The 23,349-nt window shown below is 43.6% G+C and overlaps 4 protein-coding genes and 1 non-coding gene across 6 annotated transcripts; 2 read left to right on the top strand and 3 right to left on the bottom strand.

Moving 5' to 3' along the window:
• Nucleotides 1-1,965: 1,965 nt before the first annotated feature.
• On the bottom strand, nt 1,966-11,271 carry LOC139327691 (glycerol kinase). Of its 2 annotated transcripts, XM_070957603.1 has the most exons (21): nt 11,037-11,271; nt 9,471-9,544; nt 9,266-9,372; nt 8,997-9,074; nt 8,835-8,914; nt 8,540-8,677; nt 8,315-8,424; nt 7,944-8,010; nt 7,681-7,698; nt 6,124-6,159; nt 5,969-6,036; nt 5,823-5,865; nt 5,648-5,728; nt 5,481-5,559; nt 5,288-5,384; nt 5,117-5,201; nt 4,861-4,981; nt 4,340-4,483; nt 4,170-4,256; nt 3,751-3,837; nt 1,966-3,478 (listed from the first exon to the last, which is right to left on the bottom strand). In XM_070957603.1, exons 1-21 carry the CDS (start codon nt 11,127-11,129, stop codon nt 3,468-3,470), a joined length of 1,704 nt encoding a protein of 567 aa, XP_070813704.1. In that variant the 5' UTR covers nt 11,130-11,271; the 3' UTR covers nt 1,966-3,467. The 2 variants fall into 2 exon arrangements, with proteins under 2 accessions (XP_070813704.1, XP_070813705.1); XM_070957604.1 differs by lacking the exon at nt 7,681-7,698 and having other exon boundaries at nt 11,037-11,233.
• A 326-nt stretch (nt 11,272-11,597) lies between these two features.
• On the bottom strand, nt 11,598-11,669 carry trnae-uuc (transfer RNA glutamic acid (anticodon UUC)). Its single transcript has one exon. It is a non-coding gene; the product is annotated as a tRNA-Glu (tRNA).
• Nucleotides 11,670-12,340: 671 nt separating this feature from the next.
• On the top strand, nt 12,341-15,439 carry wbp4 (WW domain binding protein 4). Its single transcript, XM_070957897.1, has 10 exons — nt 12,341-12,472; nt 12,648-12,720; nt 12,807-12,869; nt 13,383-13,509; nt 13,608-13,829; nt 13,947-14,017; nt 14,101-14,176; nt 14,292-14,506; nt 14,609-14,838; nt 14,969-15,439. Coding segments are annotated over exons 1-10 (1,281 nt in total). The 5' UTR covers nt 12,341-12,470; the 3' UTR covers nt 15,171-15,439.
• A 421-nt stretch (nt 15,440-15,860) lies between these two features.
• On the bottom strand, nt 15,861-18,922 carry mtrf1 (mitochondrial translational release factor 1). The gene is made up of 9 exons (XM_070957898.1): nt 18,394-18,922; nt 18,119-18,216; nt 17,952-18,033; nt 17,747-17,854; nt 17,370-17,542; nt 17,165-17,282; nt 16,913-17,049; nt 16,722-16,820; nt 15,861-16,564 (listed from the first exon to the last, which is right to left on the bottom strand). The coding sequence occupies exons 1-9, from the start codon at nt 18,791-18,793 to the stop codon at nt 16,427-16,429; spliced, it is 1,353 nt and encodes a 450-aa protein (XP_070813999.1). The 5' UTR covers nt 18,794-18,922; the 3' UTR covers nt 15,861-16,426.
• A 712-nt stretch (nt 18,923-19,634) lies between these two features.
• LOC139328056 (coiled-coil domain-containing protein 122) lies at nt 19,635-21,348 on the top strand. The gene is made up of 5 exons (XM_070958169.1): nt 19,635-19,715; nt 20,027-20,425; nt 20,511-20,627; nt 20,881-20,954; nt 21,252-21,348. The coding sequence occupies exons 1-5, from the start codon at nt 19,635-19,637 to the stop codon at nt 21,346-21,348; spliced, it is 768 nt and encodes a 255-aa protein (XP_070814270.1).
• The last annotated feature ends 2,001 nt before the right edge of the window (nt 21,349-23,349 follow it).

Raw genomic sequence — 23,349 nt, 5'->3', positions numbered from 1 at the left:
CAGGTTCATGAGAGAGCTGTTAAACAAGGGGTACGCCACCAGGGTACCGGAAGAAGCGCTGAGAGTCTGCTGCAGAATGAAAACTGGATGCAGGGACCAGAGATCCTGTTAAGACTGGCCAGCACGCCCAGACCAGCTCATTCACTCACGAAGAAAATGATGCAGAGGTCAAAAGATCAGCCCAAGTGTCTCTGATACAAGCAGATGAGAGGTCGGATACAATGACTCATCACTTTTCAAGCTGGTACAAACTCAAGAAAGCAACGGTGAGAGACAGAAAAGAAAAGAGCTTCAAGATGAAATCTGTAACAGTGAAAACAACTCATCTAAAGCAGAGTCATTGCTCCAGCAAAGGAAGCTCAAGTACAAACAAAGCTTTGAAAAACAAACGCTCATGACAGAAGATCTTGACAAGGCAGAGTTGGAGTTAATTCGCCTGCGTCAGAAAGGGAAAATATGCAGAGGAGCTCAAAGCCCTGCAAGAAGAGAAAGATCACGTAAGGAAAGATAGTCATATCTTTAAGTTGGATCCACATTTGAAAGATGGAGTACTCAGAGTAGGAGGACGGTTAAGTCGAGCTGCGATGCCGACGGATGCCAAGCTCATCCTCCGTCAAATACATGAAGAGACAGGACACTCAGGCAGAAATGACATTCTCACAAGACAAGATTACATGCTAAGGCAGGTGAGCAAAAAAGGGCAAATTTGCCAGAAGATCGGTTGTTGCCAGATAAGCCACCCTTCACAAACACCACCGTGGATTTCTTAGGCCCATTTGAGGTCAGTAGAGGTCGTGGCAGAGCGAAAAGATATGTTGTGCTTTTCGCATGTTCAACCAGTAGAGCAGTTCACATAGAGGTAGCACACTCACTTAACACCAGCTCATGTACGCCGCTTTTTAAGCAGAAGAGAAGAGTCCCGTTAAAACAGCGGATATTGGATGATGAAGGACTGCAGACACTCTTATGTGAAGTAGAAAGCATCATAAATGACAGGCCCATAACAACGCCCTCAAATGACCCCAATGATTTGGAGGCTTTGACCCCAAACCATCTGCTACTGATGAGAACACAGCCAAATATTCCACCAGGTGTCTTCTCAAAGGATGATCTCTATGTGTCTTGCCGTTGGAGACATGCAATATATGGCGCAGGTGGACACAAGAGTACCTACCCCTCTTACAGAAAAGACAAAAAAAAACAACGAGAAGGAATTTCAATGTGGGAGACGTCCTCATCGTAGAATTATATAAATAAATATAAATATATATATCCAGGCCCAACCAAATATCAACATAGACATTGCTTTGGGGAGGATTTGCTTCTTTATCTGCACTCTATATAAATTTATCAACTATATAATTCATGTCTGGGAGTTGCGTTCAAATGAACTGGTACGAAAAATATAAACAGACAAGAATATTTGTTACTTGTTTGTATTTTCATTATAATTATTACTTTTATTAGTCTACTTGTGAAGATTATGAATGGACTCCTTAATTTTACTCTCCAGATGGAAACTATAAGCTATTTTTTGGCTCGTTTGTTTGTTTTGTCTTTTATTTATCCTTGTTGTTTTGTCTTTTCTTTGCACATGACATCTACATTAATGTTTATTAATTCATGTTTATACATATTATGTTAACAATAACACTGAAACTTCAAAATAAATAATATAAAAAAATGAATCGGCACAAAGCTGGATCAACTGAATTTTAATAAAACAGAAGGACTACACTACAGCCACAGGATACGGCGGTTGTGCATCTCTCATAGCTGCTTTTTTTCCAGTTTCTAAAAGCAGGTGCTGAAACAATAACAGTGTCATCATGACATTCATTCAAGCCTGAAGCTCCGTCTTCTGTCCCCCATCAAAGCGGCTGGGAATATACTCAAGGCGGGCTGCACTGGTCCGTCATCGTTGGACTTGCTGATATCTGTAGAAAGACGTACAGCAAACAAAGGGCGCAGCTACAACATTTATTGACTGATGCAGGTATATCTGCATGTATTTCAAAATGTAGGCCAAGTTTTTACTTCAAAAAAGAAACGTTGGAGTCACATTAACACAAAAGAGAATTCACAGCAGAAAGCGCTATTTTAAGGACATACAGTAGGCTTAGACGTGATCACGTTTGTTAACATATCGACAGCAGACATTTCCAAATTTCATTAGCAGTGAGAGGAACAACAGTAACGCGGTTATATGCAAGGACAACAAGTCACTTACGACATGAAATTGTTTCGCTTACCTCCGATTCTTGCAACTGGAGAAATCGTTGCTCCTCTCGACAAGACTCGTTGCTGAGCTCTCCCTCAGTGAGCAGCACCTCACCTGACAGGCTACAATGTTTGGGTGCGCCGCTCTAATTTACCCGTGTGGAACGTTGCGTCGCATTAGTTCCGCTTTTGGCGCACGCGTCAAATCAAAATAAATGCAAAATTGCCAGGGACTTTCCCAGTCTTCTGTTGCTCCTGTCTCAACTTGTTGCTGCATCTAATTCGGAAAAAGCACTTATTTCCAACAATGAGGTCAAACATGACATTTATTGTATTGTGACTCAAGTACCTGAAATCTGCTCTTCAGATGAGCACTTGGGTACTTCCTTAGATTCACAGGTGTTTGCAGGATATAAAACCGAAAACCAGCACAATTCTGAACTAAATGGGTTTATTCCTGCAGACGTGAGATGAACTCGTCCGCTCATTTGAAACAGTGCAACAGCTCAGCACATCTGGGACATCGCATTGAGGGTTCAATCCCAACATACGCTGAAAATATACGGCGCACGCACAGCGGCCACTTTATGAGCTTTCGTTGATGTCGTTAAAGGCCGTCATGTGCGTAATGTTGACAGGTGCTTCAAGCTGGCTTTAAGATGGAAAAGTGGAATTCAGATTGTGCGTGCCTAATAAAGTGACCACTAAGTGTACTCCCACAAGACAAAAATAAAAATATAAAGTGCTCTAAGAATTCCTCTGTAGCTCATAGTGGAGGGTCTCAAACAACACCTCACAAATAAGTTACACAAGCGCTCGAGGGGAACGGTGACATGACGAACAACAATTAGACTGCGGACTTCGCTTGATACGGCTGGGGAAAGATTACAGCGATGTGAAGTACAGTGGGTGGAGTTTCTGCATAAATAAGCTCAGATATTCACAGCATGTCAACAAAAACACATAGTCCATGCACATTCCTAATGAATGAATGACATTAATCTACAGTATCAATGTCCTCCTGTCTGCTGCAGAGAAAAATGCATTCAAATAAAAAAAGGAAAATACAGGAAAAGTCCCATTAGTCAGTTCAAACTCGTCCCGGATTTCCAGAATGACTCAGCAGGAGCATCTGTCTCATGAGATTCCATCAGGAAACGAGAGACAGAGAGGACGAGTGGTGGTCCAGCACGAAGAGCGTTCGTTTCCACTGTCCTCTCTGCTTTCACGCCTCCAGGAGTCGGAGTCTAGTCGTGGCCTGAAGAGAGACATTAGAAGGGTCGTCAAACACGGCGCGCCTAACGTCAGGCTGGATCATGTGACAAAACCCTGAAGGTATGCAAGATGCTGATGATATCGTGGAGCGTGAGTGGGAAAGAAGAGTGAGATCTAAACCGAATCTAATGATAATAATTACAATGAGCATAAATGCATTCGCTTCACAGAAATGACAACAAAAATGTACAGCTGCAACAGGATGACAAAGCAACAGCAAAGAATACGTTTCACCTCACTGAGGAAGGCACTGACCTGCGAGGTATTTTGCACCAATTAACATCAACATGCTGCCCATGATGTAGAACCCCAGCGGGGCGCTGCTGAAGATACTAGTTTCACCTTTCAGAGAGAGGAGACAAAAGACACCCCGATCAGCTTTATTCAAGTCAAAGGGAAAAGAACATAAAAACATGCCTCGGTCTGCCTCCATCACTGTGAAAATAATCTACATTTCATGTCAATTAAGTCACATTTACATTTTGAGTTTAGATTGTAGTGTCATGTACATATTTAGAAGTTTAAATTTGGACTGTCTTTTCTCTGAACGGAGGACAGATTCAGTGTCCTGTGGTTGCAGATTGAGCTTCGGGCATGTTCTGGTCCAGCACGTTATGAACTGCAGCATTATGGATTAATCTTAATTATCTGAATCTGAATTTGGTGTTGCCTACCGTTCCCGTTGCCAACGGGCTCTGTGGTCTCCCAGTTCATGGATTTCTGCACCGCCTTCTTCCATCGAGCGTACCGACACTCGCTCTCTGCAAAGCGCGGACATGGAGACGTTTTTACTTCTGAAGCGGCAGCTCTCGAACGCGCAACAACGCAGAGCTACTTGCTGTACCTTCGGGGTTGATCTGAGGCTCGAACTTCTCCGAGGTGACTTCGCTCAGGTCCTCTGGGCTCAGACTCCACACGCTCACCCCCTCTGCTGCTCCCGCTGCCATCGCCGCACCCAGAGCTGTGGTCTCGGGCATGGACGGTTTCACTGAAAGGAGCGACATCAGTAGAAGACATGTCACCCTGCTCCTCCTCTGTGCTCGTCCACACTCACGTTTTATCTGTTCATGCTGACTGTTTGACCTCATCTCCACCTGATCTTGTTCCACAGGATGCCAGCAGAGGGCAGTAAAGTGTAACAGTTTGTTTTATGTTCTTTGGATATATCTACTGTGCTGTAAACACATCTTTGTCATGTGCAAAGACAAACGTCTCCTCCTCTAAACATCCAGTGTCTGTGACCGTGCTGCTAAGTAAACAACCGGCGCCAGCATTTCTTCATTATGACTGTAAAGACTTATCGCTTTTGACTCCAACATCACAGAATAACGAAAACAGATGTTGACGAATGAAAGGAAATCTTACCGACGGGGATGCAGAGAATGTCCGCCTGCAGCTGCATCAGCAACCTGTTGGAGGTCATTCCTCCGTCCACCTGGAGCTGAGTTAGCGGGATGCCGCTGTCCTGATTCATGGCGTCCAGTATCTGCCGTCCATACATATATCCTCATTATGACAATAAATATCTGCATCTGATCGGACTTCGCGTTGCACGAAGCTCGTGCGCCACGCGTCAGCCCCAAATGCTTTTCTCTGATAACCGATGCGAGAAGGACCTTACCTCTCGTGTCTGGAAACAAACAGCTTCCAGCGCAGCAAATGCGAGGTGACTCTTGTTAGTAAACTGAGTTAACCCACAAATGATCCTGTGACGCAGAGAAAGATTTATTTCAGCAGGCTGTGTGAATGTTAAGAAGCGTTAACTACGTGACACAGACGCTCTCGGTCTTACCCTCTCGCACTGGGCTCCCAGTACGGTGCGTAAAGACCCGAAAACGCGGGAACAAAATAACAGCCGTAGGATGTACCGACCGATGCGGCCAACTTCTCTACACGGGGAGAGAAACGGAAATAAAAGCAAGGAAAATACAGGAGAACGTGGCCTGTATCTCTCTGAATTGTCATATCTGATTTGTCATACATACCGAGCTCCTCAGAAGATCCGATGATCCCCAGATTGTCCTGCAGCCAACGAACCACAGCTCCTGCTATGGCCACAGAGCCCTGCGACGAGTACCAGAAAAAACAAACCACCTGTGAACTGAGGAACATACGACCACACCGACCGAACTGTGCTTGGAAAATACTGTACCTCTAGCGCGTAACAGGCAGGTTTGTCTCGACCGAGTTTGTACGCCACAGTGGTGAGAAGACCGTGATCTGACATTACGGGCTGCAAAACAACAGAAACGGGAAAAACGCCACCGTTTCAACTGTATGCAGGGATGTCACTGCTTCTATGAAAACATAAATCTTTTGTGATGTACCTTTGGTCCAGTGTTTCGCAGGAGAAAGCAGCCAGTTCCATACCTGAAACACAAAATAAATCAAACATTTAGCAAACACAGACATTTGCAGAGAAGCACATTAAGAAAGCCACAGTGATGACGGGCCAACACGCAAAGCCACGTACGTGTTTTTCGCCTGCCCGTCCTGAAAACACATCTGTCCGACAAGCGCTGCGGACTGATCCCCGAGACACTGTTTTGACAGAACACCTGTCAGCAAACATCAGAGCACTGACTGCACGGAGGCGATGCTGGAAAGGAAAAACGGAGATCAACTTACCCCTGAAATGGGGATACCCGAAAGAGCTCCAGATTTCTGTTAACAGAGAAAAGTAACCGGTTTAATGCCTGAGCGGTGCATTTTAATGGTGAAGTGTTTTGTTTCTTCTCTAATTTGTTGCGTTTTTGGGTTTCAACAGCATCTTGGACATGCCTGCAGCTGCGGGATATCAAATAGGGAGATCTTATCATTTTGTCTGTTTGCTTTCATAAAGAAAAATATGCATAAATTGTCGATGAGGGCCGATTTGAAAAACAGAAATTATGCATATTTGTTGATAAAATAAGAATTTGATAGCAGTCACTCCATATGAATTACAAATACAATCAGTCATTGATGGAAAAACATCATTTTTAACTTTGCCCTGACAACAACACTGAAACCACAGGGACTTACTCATTATTTGGCTACAAGAAGCCAAATAACTTTCAATTCTACCAGTTTTTTATGATGAAGCATCCTGCAACAATGAGGGGAAACAAGGGCAAGTGTGACCCTTCAGAAATGAAAATGTCTTCACTCCGTTCTGGTTAGATCTTTCAAGACAGAAGATAAGGTTTAAAAAAATGTGCCAAAGAGTGAAGAGATTTTGGACACGTGATGGGATGTTACTGGGGACTGTGGACGGTCTGTCAGGAAAGCTGTGGGCGTCAACGACAACCGGCCGAGGAGCATGCCACGACAGAAGCAACGAGGGACGGGGACCATCCAGTACATTTCCAGGTCAGCTTGTGTGTGTGCGAGTGAGCGCCCTCGTGCTTGTGTGTTTGCTCGGTCCGAAATCAGTGAAGGCACTGGTCACAACACCGACATACCGTGACCTTTTCGTTTCATACAGAGCAACCTTAGCTTTCGTGTGGAGTTTCTGGCCACACAATGGACACAAGCCCAATATTTCCTTTCTTTTTAGCTCCGATTTTGGTCTCCACAAACTTCTGAGGGAAATATCTTGCTCTTTAGCTGCTTCACCAACCGACTAATAGCTTTGTCTGTCGTTTGGTGCTGCAGCGGGTCGTGTCTTTTGCTGAAAGCAGCTGGCTGCTGCATCTGGAAATGAAGCTCCAAGACTGAGCTCAACAGTAAAAACACAGGCTGGAAAACCAAGACAATAAGCTACAGTTGCGATAAAGCTCCATAGAGCTGAGGGAACGTGCAGAGACATAAAGTCAAGTGTTAATTAAGTGTGTCTGAATGCATCAGGAGGAAAAGCTTGAATAACAATTCAGGAACGTGGTTTGGGTCAATTATATATATATATTTTTTTTGAAATTTTAGATGTTTTTCAGGCCACATCTACATGGTGTTACTTATTCTGGCAATTTGGCAAATTTGCTCAAAATATGTTATCGTGTCAGCAGGAAAAATTAAATAAATGCCCAATCTGACCAACATCTGACCTGTTGACACTACCTTCTTCCAATCTGCTACTGAAACTTTTGCCTTCATATAAATGTTGGAAATGCACTGTGTGATGGCAAGTGATCGCTTTGGCCACGGAGAAGCGGGACGGGTCAACTTTGCGGGGTGAGGAAAGTAGTGATGGCGAGTATTACTTACCCGGCTAGAACATATTTTCTACCAGTGAGAGAAGAGAGACAATGGCACACACACAAAAAAATGCCTAAAAGAATTCCTCAGTCAACCTTCGTGCACTTCTGAAATGCACGTTAACTGAAAAAACACAAAAAACAAAACCTCTATCATCTTATTAGTGGCCTAGTCACACTAGACATGGCAATGATCATTAGGATTAATCAGCTCATATAAACACTCAAATTGAAATTTGAAATAACAGAGTTAACGGATGTATGCGTGCTTACCATGAGGCCATAGATTTCGGAAGAACTCCGCACTCTGGGCAAGATCTCCATGGGAATACCAAAATATCTGATGGGAATCGAAACAGGACGTGAATAATTAAGTCAGTTCAATCTATTTGTTATTTGCTTGCAATAAAAACGTATTCTGAAGCTATTCTGTTGCTTTAACGCATTTAAAGCAGTAAAAATGAGGCACCAAAAGCACAATTTCAGTACAAGGTCATCACAAAGTAATGCAGTTATCACTGGATCATGCTGTTTTTTCCCACTTCTTAAAGTCTTCAAATGTATAAATGACTATGGCATGAACTTCAAAATAAAAGAGTGATCTCTACAAGGGATATTTTCAAAATAAAAGGCAGCTGCCGTACTTGCAAAGTTCTGGGTCCCAGTCCATAGTGTGAATGTTGAACAGCATGGTTCTGCTGGCGTTGGTCACATCTGTGCAGTGGACTCCGCCCGACTTCCCCCCAGTCAAACACTGTTGGACAGCCACCGGAAATGCAAGCAAAAAGTCAGCGAGCTCCGTAATTGTCGCCGTCTCTCCAGAGAAAACTTCATCTGGACAACTACTGAGGCGGGAAGTCTTCACTTACCCAAATGAGCCAGGAGTCCACGGTGCCAAACATAGCGCGGTGAGACACGACGGCTTCGCGGACCTCGTCCACGTTGTCCATCAGCCAGCGAAGTTTCACCGCGCTGAAGTAAGTGCTGATCGGGAGCCCTGTTTTATGCTGCGGGATGACAGCGACGTAAACACCTCTACGAGTGCTGCTGCTTGCAATGGTTCACATGTGCGAATCAATATATATATCAATAAATATGTAGGAATAAAATATTTTCTAGTGAGATAAACACGAATTAAAAAAGACTAAACAGAGAGGAGCTCACCTTCAAGTGGTTCTTATTCCTTCCTGGAGTTTTGTTAATTAGACGTTCGACTGTTGATTGGGTCCGCAGGTCCAGCCAAACTGAACAAAAACGCAGCAGTTAGATTACAGCGACAACAAAGGAACCACAACAAACCGGCAGCAGGGAGATTCAAAGCGTTACCGATCGCATTGTAGAGGGGCTCCCCCGTCTCTTTGTCCCAAACGAGCGTGGTCTCTCTTTGGTTGGTCACTCCGATGGCTGGACAAATTCAAGCACAGATTTTCAGAGATGTTCCATCATAATGCATCCATCTATCATCTATACCGCCTATCCCTTTCGGGGTTGCGGGGGACTGGAGCCTATTCCAGCTACAATGGGCGAGAGGCGTCCATCATAATGCTTTTCTTTCAAATAGAGGAAACTGATGTGCCAGCCGCACGCCTGCACACCTTTAATGTTCGAGATGTCGATGTTGAGCTGAGTGAGTTTTTCACACGTCCGCTCCATGCACTCGTACACTGACTGCAGTATTTCTTTCGGGTCCTCCTCCACCCATCTGACAATTAGGATGGGAAAAATCACAACAAATCAGATTTACTCACTTCCAAACCATGTGTGCATCTTTCAGGGGCCGTGTTGGATGTTTTCACTTACCCTTCTTTGGGGAAGCTCTGTTTGATCTCCACCTGATGATGGCTCAGGAGTTCTGCTGTTTTGGAATTAAACACCTTCAAAGATAAAAAGAGCACAAGAGAAAGGATGTCGCTTCAGCCAGCGACACATCACTTTAGCCTTCATTCGACCGAAAGGAAGTCGACGGCGCGTGTGAACGCTGCAACCCTGCACAAAGCCTCCTTTTTAGTCCTTCACATGGATGCTGGAGGGGATTCTTGATTCCCATTTGCAATTTAGATTTTTCCAGCAGTAAAAGGGCCCAAACTGGCATCCTCTGAATCCCACACCTGCTTTAATAGACTCTCAGTGACTTTCAAGCACACACATCCAATTATTACAGCTGCTCGGGGGAGAAATAACAACTGAAAAGGAACAATATTGCAACTGGAGACGAGGCTGAACAGTACAGGCGACAATTTTAAGACAGAGCAATGCAATCCTCTGTGGAAGAGAATTTTCCACTGCATTACAACCGTGCCCTCGCTCTGAAGTTGCGCAGGGTTTTCACACACAACGCCACTGTTGCACAGCCACTATCACCATCTCACAGTACAATTATCACAGCTAAAAATACCTCTGCACATGTCCTGTGGCATTCACCAGATTCACATGAGAAGTCAAGACTCCTGCTAAAGTATTAGGATTTCAAAAACAGACTAATATTCACTGAAAAACTACAATTAAAATGATTCTTTCTATAGAAGTTTAGAGACTATAGAGGAAAAACTCACTTCAGCCATCTGTCAGCCCTGTGCTTCTGACAGTGTGAGGTGCCAATAAAACTCTGCCTCTCTGCCACACCCACAATATAAATCTAAACATCGCTTCTTTGAACGCACCACATGGAAAAACAACAACAAAATCTGGATTCATCATAACCAAAAACTATGCCACAGTTATTTTCCCAACCCACACATCAGCAAATATGCACATTTGTGGAGCTTTAATTTGTCACATTTTTGCTTTGGGAAAAAAAAAAAAAAAAAAAAAAGAGGTCTGTTTGGTAGAGAATACCAAGCTGCCTGGTTATTCAGGATGTTTGACATGAAGTCCTGCCCCTCCCCACAAGAAATACTCAACTGCTGCCCTCAGGCACTGCTGGAAACAACTAAAATATGTAGCAGCCTAGTATGTTATGATTATCATGGAGTGAAAACTTTTTTTTTTTCACTTCATCCGCCTTTTAATGAGTGTAATCCATAAATCTAGGATGCGTTGATGCCTTAATAATTGCAATATTGCAGTGTTAAATGGCGTAGTGTATGGCGGTATACCGAGCACTTCAACGTTGCATCATTAAGAGCTTTGGGTGTAATTTACGTGTTTTTTAACCAACAACACACCTCATTTAGTGTCGTTCAAACGAAAAAAACTGCGGTTACAAACCCGCATTGTGGTTTCGAGGCTACACGCTCGTTAATAAAAGGACAAGCTTAAAAATTCCCCCAAGGACACCTGACAGCTTTAACACATTAATGAGCCAGAAGTGACACGGCTAGCTAGCATGGAGGGGAGTTCCCGCTGTGCCGCTCACGTTCGTCTTACCAAAAACCGAGTGGAGCTCGTGCCCTGGTCTATGGCAGCAACCAGCGGCCCCAGCATTATCCGGTGTGAGGACGCGGCCATGGTGCCGTTCATGGGCAGCCCCGGAGCTTCAGCACCGAACTGGGTAGGAAACCGATTACTACCACCGGCTAAGCGGATCAGGATCAACCAAAGACGGGGGGCGGTGGGTCAGTCGCGGAATTCAAACGTAATGTTCGTCCTGGCCCCCGGTGATGACGTAATCAGTGGCGCTCGAGCAGTGCGAAAAAGTAAATTGGATAATATACTTTTTCTCTCTATGCTTGCCTTGACATTTTAGCAATTTGCAATCTTGTAACCCCATACTTAATTTTTCTTTTATTCGTCACATTCAGACAAATTTGTTTAATAACATATATAAACGTTTTTAACATGGCCATTGCCAGGTGAGAGTCATTTTTATTCTCTCATACATACATCACTCTCTGTCAGCGATTGCTCGTTTTCTTTGATTAGACTCTCCTTTCACATGGCAATCAATGCAATCATTTTAGTTTCCATAGGCGAACGGCAAAAAGTATGTTCCCATACCGGGAGTCGAACCCGGGCCGCCTGGGTGAAAACCAGGAATCCTAACCGCTAGACCATATGGGACGTTGAAAAGAAGACGTGATTTACAGTTTATATATACGTTCATATGACGACTGCCATTGATTTCTGTCATCAAATTTAGTTGGCATCAACAGATTTTTACAAATATATAACCTTCTACCCATTTAACTGAAAATATTGAGGTCAGCTCCTGAACTTTTTTTCATCTGCCTTGGTTTTGTGACTTCATTATTCATCATCATGATAATATATATGGTTACATATTGCATGTTCCTAAATACATTCACGTTTCATCAGATAACCACAAACTAAATAGCACTCAGTAATTACTATTACGAAGTACCATGTGTACATCTCTGCGGACAAACGTTGTATACGGTGGAAAGTGGACCATGAAAAAGAGCACATGTAATATGCCTCGTTGGGGACTGATTTCAAAACACGTAAAGCCCATTTTCCACTACATTAATAATTTTAAGGAGTTTGCGGTGTAGTTGTGAGTGCGTGAAGGATTTTGTCAGCCTGCGGTCAACTGGGATCTACTTTTCTGTTCTTTCTCTATTAGCTCACTACGGTACAACAAAATATGTGATGTTTATTTTTTATCGACCTTGTAATTCCTCATCAATATGAAAACTTTCGATTTTTTTATTTACCTATTTATTTCAATGTGTTTGTGGCGTTTTTAACATTTTTTACCTGCTTGAAGATTCGTCTCTTCGGCGACTGGCGATGGCGTCATCACCAGTGGACTGTGTTGTCATCCTAGAAATGTGGGAAGCGGTCCCCTCTTTTTTTGGTTGGTTTTAAACTCTGGGTCGTATTTAACCACTAGAACTGAAGATGTAAGTCGTGAGATCCACTCTGGGACGTGTTGTTTACGTTAAGATATAAAGCACATTCAGTTAAATAATGAACCCTGGCCAGGAATTCAGCCAGTTAGCCCGTTTAGCTGTTCATGCTAAAGGTAATCTAAATGAGTCGTGTTTGTTAGCTCACGCCAATTTTGTGTATTTTCAGGGCTGACTACTGGAAGTCACAACCAAGGAAATTCTGTCAGTACTGCAAATGCTGGATTGCGGACAATAAGCCTGTGAGTCGGCCGATAGATAGCGAACAGTTCATGTTGCTGAGGATAGCTTCCACTCATTTTACGCTAATGTTTGTTTTGCTCTGCAGAGCATTGAGTTCCACGAAAGAGGGAAAAACCACAAAGAAAATGTGGCTGCAAAAATCTCGGAGGTATTAATTTTTCTATATATGTTTTCTTTCTTTCTTTCTTTGTTCACAAGGATTGAATCACTCCACTTATCAGGAGTGAAATGCTACCATTAATTTAGTAAACTATGTGAATAATAAATGAAGTTAAAGGAGTGTTATGAATGATTGGATTTTTGATAATGGTGGGCCAGTTATCTGCACTTTACAGTTACACTTTAGAGTTTACTCATATTCATACTCCATGTCAAGTCATGAGAGTTGAATTTGATCTTCTGAATTCATGTGGTTCCCAGTCTGCTTGCTGATTCACAAACACCGATCCACATGAAACATTAGACATTATCAACAGTCATTAATGATGTTTCTCAGTGACACACACAAGCACAAGCATCTAAGAAATACTTGCTGGTCTTGGCACCCCTCTCAGGACTGGCAGGAAAGATAAGGTCCAGACATAACACTCTGACTCAAAAGCTCTCTTCTTATTGGCTACTAGTTGCTGCCACTCATCTCATGCTATCTTTCTCTCTGCAGATTAAAAAGAAGAGCCTTGACAAGGCGAAGCAGGAGGAACGTATGTCCAAAGAGTTTGCGGCGATGGAGGACGCCGCGCTGAAGGCGTATCAGGAAGATCTGAAGAGGATGGAAAGGGAATCTACAGGTAATTGGCATTTTATTGAAATACTGTGGAACGGGTGGGCTGCTCAGGAGGAGCATTTGCTCTTTGATGACATTTTAAATAATGCGTTTGTACGTTAGGGTCTGCTTCACCAAGCCAAACAACAACAACAACAACAACAACAACAAAGCCACAACCTCAGGTGAAAATTCAGGTGAGACCTCAGGTGAAGCCTCAGACGAAAAAAAAGGACAAGAAAGCGAAAGCGAGCAAGATGTCCAGTGACCAAACAGAAGTGGAGATTTGGGTTGAAGGACAGGCAGATGATGGCAACACGTACTACTACAACACAATAACTGGAGGTGAGGATGACCTGAAGGCCTCTTTGACAGAATCCCACAGTATTTTTCTACTTCTTTGTCAGATTTAATTTTTCCAGTGTGGTTGTGTGTTACGCTGTCTTTGTATTTGAAATACAGAATCTCAATGGGACAAACCAGAAGGCTTCAAGGGAGCAAGTTCAGCCTCCACACAGCCTGGACAAACTGAGGTTTAGATTTTAGTTTGTGTACATTTTAAGTTTATTGTCATTTCAAACGAGCACTTAAACATAAATATTGTGTTTGTCTCTAGAGCTCTTCAGCCTGTCCTTGGATGGAAGCTGTCAGTCCTGATGGTTACACATATTACTACAACTCAGAAACTGGAGGTTGGAAAAACTTTATACGCATCTAAAATCTTAATTACGACTGAATTCTTTTACTTCTGGATTCTGTTTCTGAGTTTTTGGAGATCCTGTCTGCTTTATCTTCCTCACCTCTCAGAGTCCAGCTGGGAGAAGCCAGCAGACTATCCTTCCAATGAGGCACCTGGATCTGGATCCAACGAGGAGGGACAGAGTCAGGAGGAGCCTTCAGCCCCTCAGCCGGAGCCCCTCTCAGGTGAAGAGGAGAGCTCCGGTGGGGCCCTGGCATCCCAGGAGGCTGAAGTGCCAGAAGAAGCCAGCCAGCAGCCCAGGGTCCCAAAGATCAGCTTCAGGGTGAGGAGTCCCGGCAGAATAAAGCAGAATTTTCACATCGGCTTGTCAAGATTCAGCAGAACAGAATTCCAGACATCGGTTTTCTTCATTTTTTGTTTTCAGAAAAGGAAAGCAGAGCCGTCAGAAAAGGAGGGAGAAGGTCAAGTAAGTGAAGATGCTCCCAAAGAGGACCCTGAGGACACGAAAAAAGAGGAAGAGGTCCAAAGCACAACAGCTGAACCTGAGGAGAAGAAAGAGGAACAGGTGACACAGAGGGAGACGCAAGCCAAACGACCGAAAACTGCGACTCCGTATGGGGTCTGGGAACGGATCCAGGAAGAGGAGGATCCATAGTAAGTGCTGTTAGAATGGTGGATTAAGATACTGATAGACCGTGGATTGATATGCAGCGTACAGACTGCGATAAAGACAAGATGCAGGTATCAAAAAAGCTCTAACTGCTCCCTTTTCTTTCGTCTCCAGTGCCAGCGTGGACTTACAGTTGCCCCAGGTGGAGTCGAGCACGGCCGGCGCTCCAGCCGACCTGCCGCCCGAGCCAAAACCGAAGTTCAAGGAGCGCGTCATCACATCCCTTGGAGAGGAAGGCGGACCCGCTTCATTCAAGAAAAACAAGACGCAGAACGGCAAATCCAGGAGCCTCCGACAGCGAGACAACGACGACTGACCCAAACGTCAAGCCAAAATGCAGCAGAATAAGACTTTCTCACAATACAACTCTTTCTAGGAACTTTTTGGATGCACTGTTTTGATCTTTGAAGTGTATTAAATGCATTAAGAGTGTTTTTGTTTTTTTATTTTATACCAGAGATGCATGAAATCATCTTTTTTTTTTTTTAATTTTAATTAAGAGTTTTTGGACAAATTGGCCCGTGAAACCTGAAGACAAAGTCACTCTGATGCCATTGCTTAACGAGAAAAAAAAAAAAGTGTCATAATGAAGGTGTACTTGAGTTTTCTCATCTTATTTCATGCATACAACATTGTCATATCCCAGTACGATAATTTGATTAATGCAGATCACGTAGTCTGGTAAGCACAGATGTACCCATAGAGAGCAAATCAAAGAACTTTTTCTATTTTCCATATCTGTATTTTTTTACCAGTGTAATTTATGAAAAACTACCAAGCCATCCCGATGAAAACGCCATTGTCATATCTGTCAGTTCAAATGTTATACTTTGATAAAGCAGAATGGATTAAAGATCGTAAAATGGGATCTCGGTATTTCACGACTGTCCGGGTGCTAAAGCACAACGCTGTCAGCAAAATTATTTCTGAACTGAATAAAGAATGAAAGTGATGGATGTCACTGAAACAGGCGCCAGCCGCGGTAAAGAAAACACTTTTTGATAATAAATGAGGAAAAACAAATAGTGGATATTTCTGGTCAGCTGGCACGCACACGCAGGGTGTGACAGGCTTTGGGTGCGAGTGTGTCTCACGCTGATAGGTGCTTTCGCCGCACCCTGACTGGCAAAGAACCACAGAGAAGACTTGCCGACAGTAAACGGAACTGAGGTCTGTGCCTGCCCTGGAACTTGATGCTGAAAACTCTTCCAGGATAAAAGGTTTGATTATGACAAATTCCCACTTAAAGCAGAAAATGCTAAAAATATATTGGGAAATTTTGTACCATATTTGACTTTAGCGATATGTACTTATGTGTATATGAACAGTTTTAGTTGATATGTACAGCTTTTAACTTGCTTAATTGTCATCTGAAAGTATTAATTTAGAAATAAAAATGACTCGTGGCATTATTTAGGGAATTGACACAAAACACTTAATATTTTATTACTAAAAAAAATACCTCTCAGTGTTTGATCATATCTTTCAGCCCTGGCATGCAGTCAAATTACTGGAGGACACGTTAGACGAGCGCATCCACCACTGTATGTTCAGTGCACTAACTGGTGGGTGTCAGTCTGCAGATTGTCCAGACTGTGGTGGTTTGCCGCGCCCGCTGCTCTCCACGACCTCCAGAAGAGCCTCCATCTCTGCGTGTTGAAGGAGGTCACAGATCAGATCGTCGAGATCCTCCCCTCCTCTCATGAACTCCTACACATGGACCAGAACCAGAAAGAGTTGGGACGAAACAAACCCGACTGAAAAGGCAATAAAGTGACGGGAAAATGACAAGAAAGGCTCACAGATTTAAGTTTCTCATGATTCATGCAGAGGCTGGAGGCCCACTGACACTCGTTTAATGTTTAACCTTAATGTCTCTTGTAACGTATCCAGTCCTGTGGTCCGTGACACGATCCTGGCTGAAGTTGTAGGTCCGAATCCTCTCTGACTGAGAGCGCGTGCCCACCTGCCGATAGCGACGTGGGAGTAAACAGATAAGAAAAAAGGAAAACTCGTTGTCCTGACAAAAGTGTGTCCCTGCGAGAGGAGTTCCCTCACCTGCTGCTTCCGTGCTGTTTGCCTGTTCTCTGTCTCTTTACCCATCATGCTCTGGTACAGTCTGGTCTTCAGCACTCGCATGGCGGTGTCTCTGTTTTGCAGCTGAGATCGAGTCTGCTGACACTCAGCAGTTACACCTGTTAAGGTAACCACGAAAATGATGAATAGCAACGAGGCCCGGTGTTTGTGTGAAATCAAAGCAGAGCTGTTTCCAGTCCGGAGCGGCTCCAGAACCGTTGTGGCGCACTTTACCGGTGGGAAGATGAACGATGCGCACTGCGCTGTCTGTTGTGTTGACGCTCTGGCCCCCCGCACCTCGCGATCTGAATGTGTCGACGCGAAGATCCTTTGGATCTATGTGGACGTCAAACTGTGGACACAGGACACAAAGACAGACTTTTGAATCGTACCGGACTGATGAAGAAGCAGCTAACAAAGAGCGAAGAGGAGAGCGTACCTCCACTGGCTGAGGCAGGATAATGACAGTCATGGTTCCCGTGTGGATACGCTGCATCCTGGAGGAGAGGCCCACCTCAGGGATCCTCTGCACCCGGTGTGTTCCTCCTTCGTGCTTCAGATGTCTGTACACTTTCTCCCCGGCTATTCTAACGGCTGCATGGTGCAAACCACCTGCAAACCACAATAAAGATGTGTCACAGCAATATAAGCGCGGGTGAAGCTCAGATCATTAAGGACGGCTCTGTTCTGAGAGTCGTGACTCTCTCGCACTTGAGACCATGTTGGAACTAAGTGTTTTCACTTCAACATGCTACATTTTGGATTTTCTTTTTGAGTGTAATAATACAGAAACAAATCAATCAATCGGTGACTGACCATAGTCAGAAGGAGTGTAGTTGAAAACTTCAAAGTCCCAGTTCTTGTAAGAGGCAAAACCCTGGTACATGTCAAACATTTCTCTGGTGAACTGCTGACAGATGTCACCTGAAACCACATTAACACAAATTCAGAAAACATACTGATTTTTAGAGTGATAAGTTTAGGTTTGGTGGAGAAAAAGCCTGTTTGCATCCGTTTGTACCTCCTGTTGTTCGTCCTGATACAACCTCCAGCAGAATATCACTGGAGTCAAGAGGGTCAGGGGGCACAAGAGATTTCATCAACTGGAGAGCAAGAAGCGCAGCCATTAGCATAAAATGTTCTTGAACACATTTCTGCACATATGCGATCATACCTTTGTATTCTTACATCTTTTCTCAGGGCTAAAATTTTGCGGGACATTTGTGCGTCCTCCTCTTTCAGCAGCTGGGTCAGTTGCTCGTCTTCATCTTTGGTATCAGCTGAACCTGCGAGTCAGGGGAAAACAGAAGGTGAGGTTTCTGTACCAAAATAATAAAAGACAGGAATGCTGTTATGTTATATACATTATTTCCTGTATCACTCCAGAAAAAGTACACCCCTTTATCTTTATATTTTGACAATTGTTACCAACAGAAGTACAAGAATTAAAAAAAGCTACTCACTCTGCAGAAGTGAAAGGACTTCCTCGTGGTCTTTCAGGGCTTGTTCCAGCCTCTCAAACACATTTGCCAGAGGCAGCAGCTCTGTGTGTCTCTTTATGAGCGCTTTCCTGTCTGACTCGCTGAGGTATGCATGCTGCAGCTTCTCACTAAGCTCTCTGTGCTCCTCCATGAGCTGCTGAATATACCTCTGAACAGACTCAGTCTTGTACAAGTCCCCCAAATCGCTGTGACAGAAGCGTTTGGGTGCTGCTGTACCCCAGTGTTGCACCTCTGTGATGGTAGCACATTTCAGATTGCTGTGTCCTGTCAGTGTCCTCCATCCTGCTCTTCTTCTTCCTCTGGTGCTGTAAACTACACGGCTACACAAAGAGCACAGCTGAAACCAGCGATTAGCGAGCATTTCACTACATTTACAGAGCAACGAGTAAAGCAAAAACAATCTTCAAACGTGTTGTTCAAGTGTTTACAACTGTCAAATATCATTGCTGCTGTAACTAAGGCTACCCGGATGAGACACCGGATGTAGTTTGTGAGAAGAGGTCGAATAGAAGAAGCGAACTCTGGGAACTGTAGTGCGATCGAGACGGCAAATCGGCTAATAAATGCCTAACAAAGATAATATGTTGTTGTTGTTTGAAAAATTAATTAATTAATTTGGTCAATAATTAAGTTTAAGAAAAAATATAATCTCAGTTAACACCGTCACTGGCTCCAAAGTTTGACATTTAGACATCATCTGTGTTAAAACGGTTTTGGCTAGTGTTTTGACATTTAGCATTAAGTAAATATTGGTGAGGTATACTAACTGCTGTCAAAATGTCAAGCTGTGGACCCTGTGAAAATGGTAAGATGATATTAACTAATGATAAACAGCCTTATTAACAGTAAATAAATACGCAAAATTGTGTTTAAGTAGCTGAGTATATGTAAGGAAATTTAACCAATTTTTAGCTAGCTTTGTTAGCCAAGTATTAGCCAATGTTTACCTGATCAGATGCTTTGAATTGTGCTCGTTTAATTGGAGCTACACATCAATTAGCTATGAGTCAGTTCAGCTAAGCCCTAACATTTGGTCATGTGGTCTGGGTGTCTAACCTACATCAGCCTGCCAAAATCCAAAGACGACATTTGAAAATACTGCGAGCAAGATCTCACTTCTTGGCTCCTAACAGAAACTTTAACACACTTTCATCCACTGTCTCTCAGGAACAGAGGAGAAGCCTGGGTGTTCATTTGCCAGGATGGTGGAGGGTATCACTCAACATGGCTGCGCTCAGACTGAGGCCCTGAAAGAGAAACAGAAGTCACTCAGCTCCCTGCAGGTTCACCTTCAGACAAGCTAAATTCGCTTTAGATTCAAGCTAACACAAAGTATCATCTCCATTATGCTTTTTCTGGCATTAAACTATACAGTATGAAAAGTGTTTCTCCGAATATAGCGGATACGTACCATAAAAGATGGCAATCAATTAGTAGAAATACAATTTTATGAAACATTTATTGAGCAAGTTTGACTATTCTCTTAAAGAGCCATGTGTATGTGTCATCTACTTGTTTATTATAAAGCCTTTGCATCTTAAAAATGTACCTTTGGGGGTTAGTCACTGGTTTGGATGTCATCCTCCTTTTCCAGGAAACTCTTTCAGATGTTGAAAAGAGAGGAGAGATGGCAGAGCAGGAGTTGAGATCCAAAGTGAGGGAAATCCCACTGTTGGAGGGCGAGATGGAGCACCTGGAGCGGCAGGCCAAAGTCCTGTATGATCGCTGTGCATCCATCAGCAAGGAGAACACAGAGCTCCAGATCGCTATAAGCGAGGAGGAGGAGAACGCTCGCATGGCACTGGCAAGGTTCAGTGCTTACAGAAAAAAGATGGAGGGCCACAGAGCAGCCGTTTTGCACGCGGCGAGCCAGACAGAGGCCCATAAAGTTCTGGAGGAGAAGAGAGCACTGGTCAGGATGCTGGCACAAAAGAAAGAGGAGCTGAGGGGAGATTTGGAGAATCCAAATGGAAACACAGTGCAGATGGCCAAGGTGGAGAAAATGATCTGGGTGATGGTGAATGATATTTTGAAACTTCACAGATCACGTTGTTTGTTTTTCGGTCAATGTTCCGCAGAGAGAGATCGATGCTCTGCAGGGGGAAATTTCTCGGATGAGGAAGACGACAGCTGAGAGGAAAGAGCAACTGCGCAAAGAGTTTGAAACGCAAACCCAGATAAAGAAAGACATTGAGGTTTGGCAAAGAGAGGTTGTGAATTTATTGATTATTTACAGTCGGCCTGCAACTGCTATTTTCCACTTCCTTTTACATTCAGATATTGTATGTTTACTATCACAGAAGAGCATGGAAACCAGAAAATGATCACATTTAAGAGGCTGGAATCAGCCAATTTCTGCCGTTTTTCCTTTAAAAATGGAAATATTGCAATTCACCAGAGCAATATGGCTCTAATTTCTATGTATATATTGAAAATCTTTGTTTACAGATCCAGAACAGGCGCTATGAAGCCATCGTCAAGCGCCTCCACTGCCAGCTCAGCAGGGCCCAGGCTGCCCACAGGTAATCAGAAATGCAAATACAGCACTCGTGACGACACCATCCATATTTAAACAACTAAGAAGTGCTTCTGGACACTTTGGGATGGGAAGTTCCATTAATGTGCCCATGTGACCAAATCCAGCGAAAAGCCATAAAATACATAACACATATTGTTGTTTTTGATACATTTGAAATAGGATTTATCAAATTTTCACATTAATTCGACAAGAATGTTCCACCTTGGAGACTGTTTGGAGGAAGACTACTCCAAGTACAACGTTCTACATATGAAATGCTCCTAAACTGTGTCTGCTTTAGGCAAATGTCCGACGACATCTTCCACATGGAGAGACAACTGGCTGAACTCAAGAGGCAGCTGGAGTCGTCACAGGACTCAGCAGTCGGTGGACAGTAAACAGGAGCATCTTATATATTTTGTTGTCAGAATAAATGCAGTTATTGTGGATCAGTTTCAGGAAAAATTGCTGTTACTACAACTGAACAACAGGGGGCAACAGAGTCAAATACATGTTGAACTTAAGCTGCTTGATTTTATCACAAACCCCCTCACCTTGGCTGTTCCAGCACTGGATATTAACATAAAGGTTGGCGCTGAATGTTTCGTCAGAGAGAAAAAAAGAGTGGAATGATTAAACCATTTGCCTTTTATCGCATTATTTGATTTCTTTCAATAACAGGACAAGCAAGAGTGTTTCACCAAATTGGGGACAGTTTCAGCAGGGCGTGGGATGGGATTTTAGGTCAGGTGGTGACACTGAATCTACTTGTCCAGTCAGTGTCCACGACAGCGATTTGCTGAACAAAAGCCAAGTGTCTGCTCTAACTGTCGATGTTGATGGTGCTGTTTTGGGACACGCTGTTCCAGCTTCCGCTTCACTGGGCCGCTCGATGGCCTGCGAGGTGACAGCCCCACTGCCGGCTAACAAGGGCGTGACTGTGCTACTTCAGCCATAACTCAAAAGTAATTGAACAATGAAACTGCCTCTTCAGAAAATCACTCCACATCACAGTGTACTGCACCGGCCTTGGAGAAAAGCTCGAACTTGTTACACATTTTGTCAAATCTGAATTGTATTCCTTCACACCGCATGCCTCTTTGCATGACTGGAACAATTATCTCAAGGCATGACAAGTCATAGAAAATATTCACATTTTAACTGAGGGCATGAAAAGCTGTGAAAATGGCTTTGATTTTTGATTTCTTGCAGCTTTACGAAGGTTAAAAAGACAAAAAAAAAAATACCCTCACGCTTCTGTGTTTTCCACAGCCTTTCTTGAGCATGACAATGTTTTGGGTCACACATGGTTTTCTCAGGTGTTTGTGTTAAAATATGGTCACGTCCATGTAGAATTGAGAGCGAGGTCACATTTCAAGACACACAAATGCAACTATTTGACACTGAAAACCAATTATCCCGTGATATTTATATGGAGAAGTTCTAGATTTTGAGCAACAAAGCGTTAGTAACTCAGAGTTCCTGCAGCTTTAATTTAGAATCAGGGGCTCTGCTTGAATGTGTGGGAAGTAAAGGACAACGTGTGACAAATTAGCCAGAAGTTAGGACTGTTTTTATGACCCACTCAACCACAAATTGCAGTTTAGTGTGCCATTTCCTCTTAAGTTCGCTCAGGGAGTCTAAACTGCAGCACTGGTCTATCTCACTGACCTCATTACCATGTTCTCAGGCTGACAGCCCTCTGTTCTGTCCTCGCAATATTACTCACAAGGCTTTGTGGGTAAATGTGCAGCAAACTGCCTCAAAACGTCCTCCTCAAAAGGGCAGTGCAGTATATATAAAAACATGCTGCAGTGTCACTGGAAGAGTGACTGCTCCCTCCTCTGAGTGTGGCCACGTGCCTGCATGCTCCACTCTGAACTGGCTTTTTAATATGCACAAGACCGTATGGCTGTTTCTTCTCGACGCTAGCTCACGCACTGTCAAGCGCCATGTGTGGCACTTGCATAATAAGGGGTTTCTGCTCTTCGCTGAGTGCCTTTGTAAGGAGCTCTCAGAATAAATGCCATTCATATTCTCCTATCCAGTCCAAGCTAATTAGGCCCTCGCTAATTAGGGACTGAATTGTACACCAGCCTTCTACCACCTGCTGGTTTTATTTATTTGGCTGTGACACATTTGTCTATTCCACACTGGCATCGACCGTCACTTCAAAATACATTTGGCTGCCGAAATAGAAGAGGGGGATTTACAAACAACGTAAACATATGTCAGCATGGAGTTTCTTTTTCTGTGAAGACATAAAGCAACGTTGTTCAAGCATATCACCCACAAAGGCCGCTTTACAACGAAGAAGAAGTAAGCTAACTCAAAACATGACCGGTGGATCTACATAAGAACAATTGCTGTTAAACGTTTATTCATTTCAGGCTCGCCTG

Source organism: Chaetodon trifascialis, chromosome 24 (genome assembly GCF_039877785.1).
Source record: "Chaetodon trifascialis isolate fChaTrf1 chromosome 24, fChaTrf1.hap1, whole genome shotgun sequence".
Lineage (NCBI taxonomy): Eukaryota > Metazoa > Chordata > Actinopteri > Chaetodontiformes > Chaetodontidae > Chaetodon > Chaetodon trifascialis.
The sequence above is the reverse complement of the archived record's forward strand: the minus strand, read 5'-3'. Positions and strand labels throughout refer to the sequence as shown.

Excerpts from the sequence above, each read along its gene's own strand:
- LOC139327691 (XM_070957603.1), bottom strand. The coding sequence starts at position 11,129 with ATGAACGGCACCATGGCCGCGTCCTCACACCGGATAATGCTGGGGCCG. Across the intron at positions 4,982-5,116 it reads TTTGTTTCCAGACACGAGAG|ATACTGGACGCCATGAATCA; the intron begins GTAAGGTCCTTC and ends TATGGACGGCAG. Across the intron at positions 3,838-4,169 it reads GCCCGTTGGCAACGGGAACG|GTGAAACTAGTATCTTCAGC; the intron begins GTAGGCAACACC and ends TCTCTCTGAAAG.
- wbp4 (XM_070957897.1), top strand. Across the intron at positions 14,018-14,100 it reads CACAGCCTGGACAAACTGAG|AGCTCTTCAGCCTGTCCTTG; the intron begins GTTTAGATTTTA and ends GTTTGTCTCTAG. Across the intron at positions 14,839-14,968 it reads CAGGAAGAGGAGGATCCATA|TGCCAGCGTGGACTTACAGT; the intron begins GTAAGTGCTGTT and ends TTTCGTCTCCAG.
- mtrf1 (XM_070957898.1), bottom strand. The coding sequence starts at position 18,793 with ATGCTCGCTAATCGCTGGTTTCAGCTGTGCTCTTTGTGTAGCCGTGTA. Across the intron at positions 18,217-18,393 it reads AGTCCTTTCACTTCTGCAGA|GTTCAGCTGATACCAAAGAT; the intron begins GTGAGTAGCTTT and ends CCTGACTCGCAG. Across the intron at positions 16,565-16,721 it reads ACGTTACAAGAGACATTAAG|GAGTTCATGAGAGGAGGGGA; the intron begins GTTAAACATTAA and ends GTCCATGTGTAG.
- LOC139328056 (XM_070958169.1), top strand. The coding sequence starts at position 19,635 with ATGGTGGAGGGTATCACTCAACATGGCTGCGCTCAGACTGAGGCCCTG. Across the intron at positions 19,716-20,026 it reads AGTCACTCAGCTCCCTGCAG|GAAACTCTTTCAGATGTTGA; the intron begins GTTCACCTTCAG and ends CTCCTTTTCCAG. Across the intron at positions 20,628-20,880 it reads AGATAAAGAAAGACATTGAG|ATCCAGAACAGGCGCTATGA; the intron begins GTTTGGCAAAGA and ends CTTTGTTTACAG.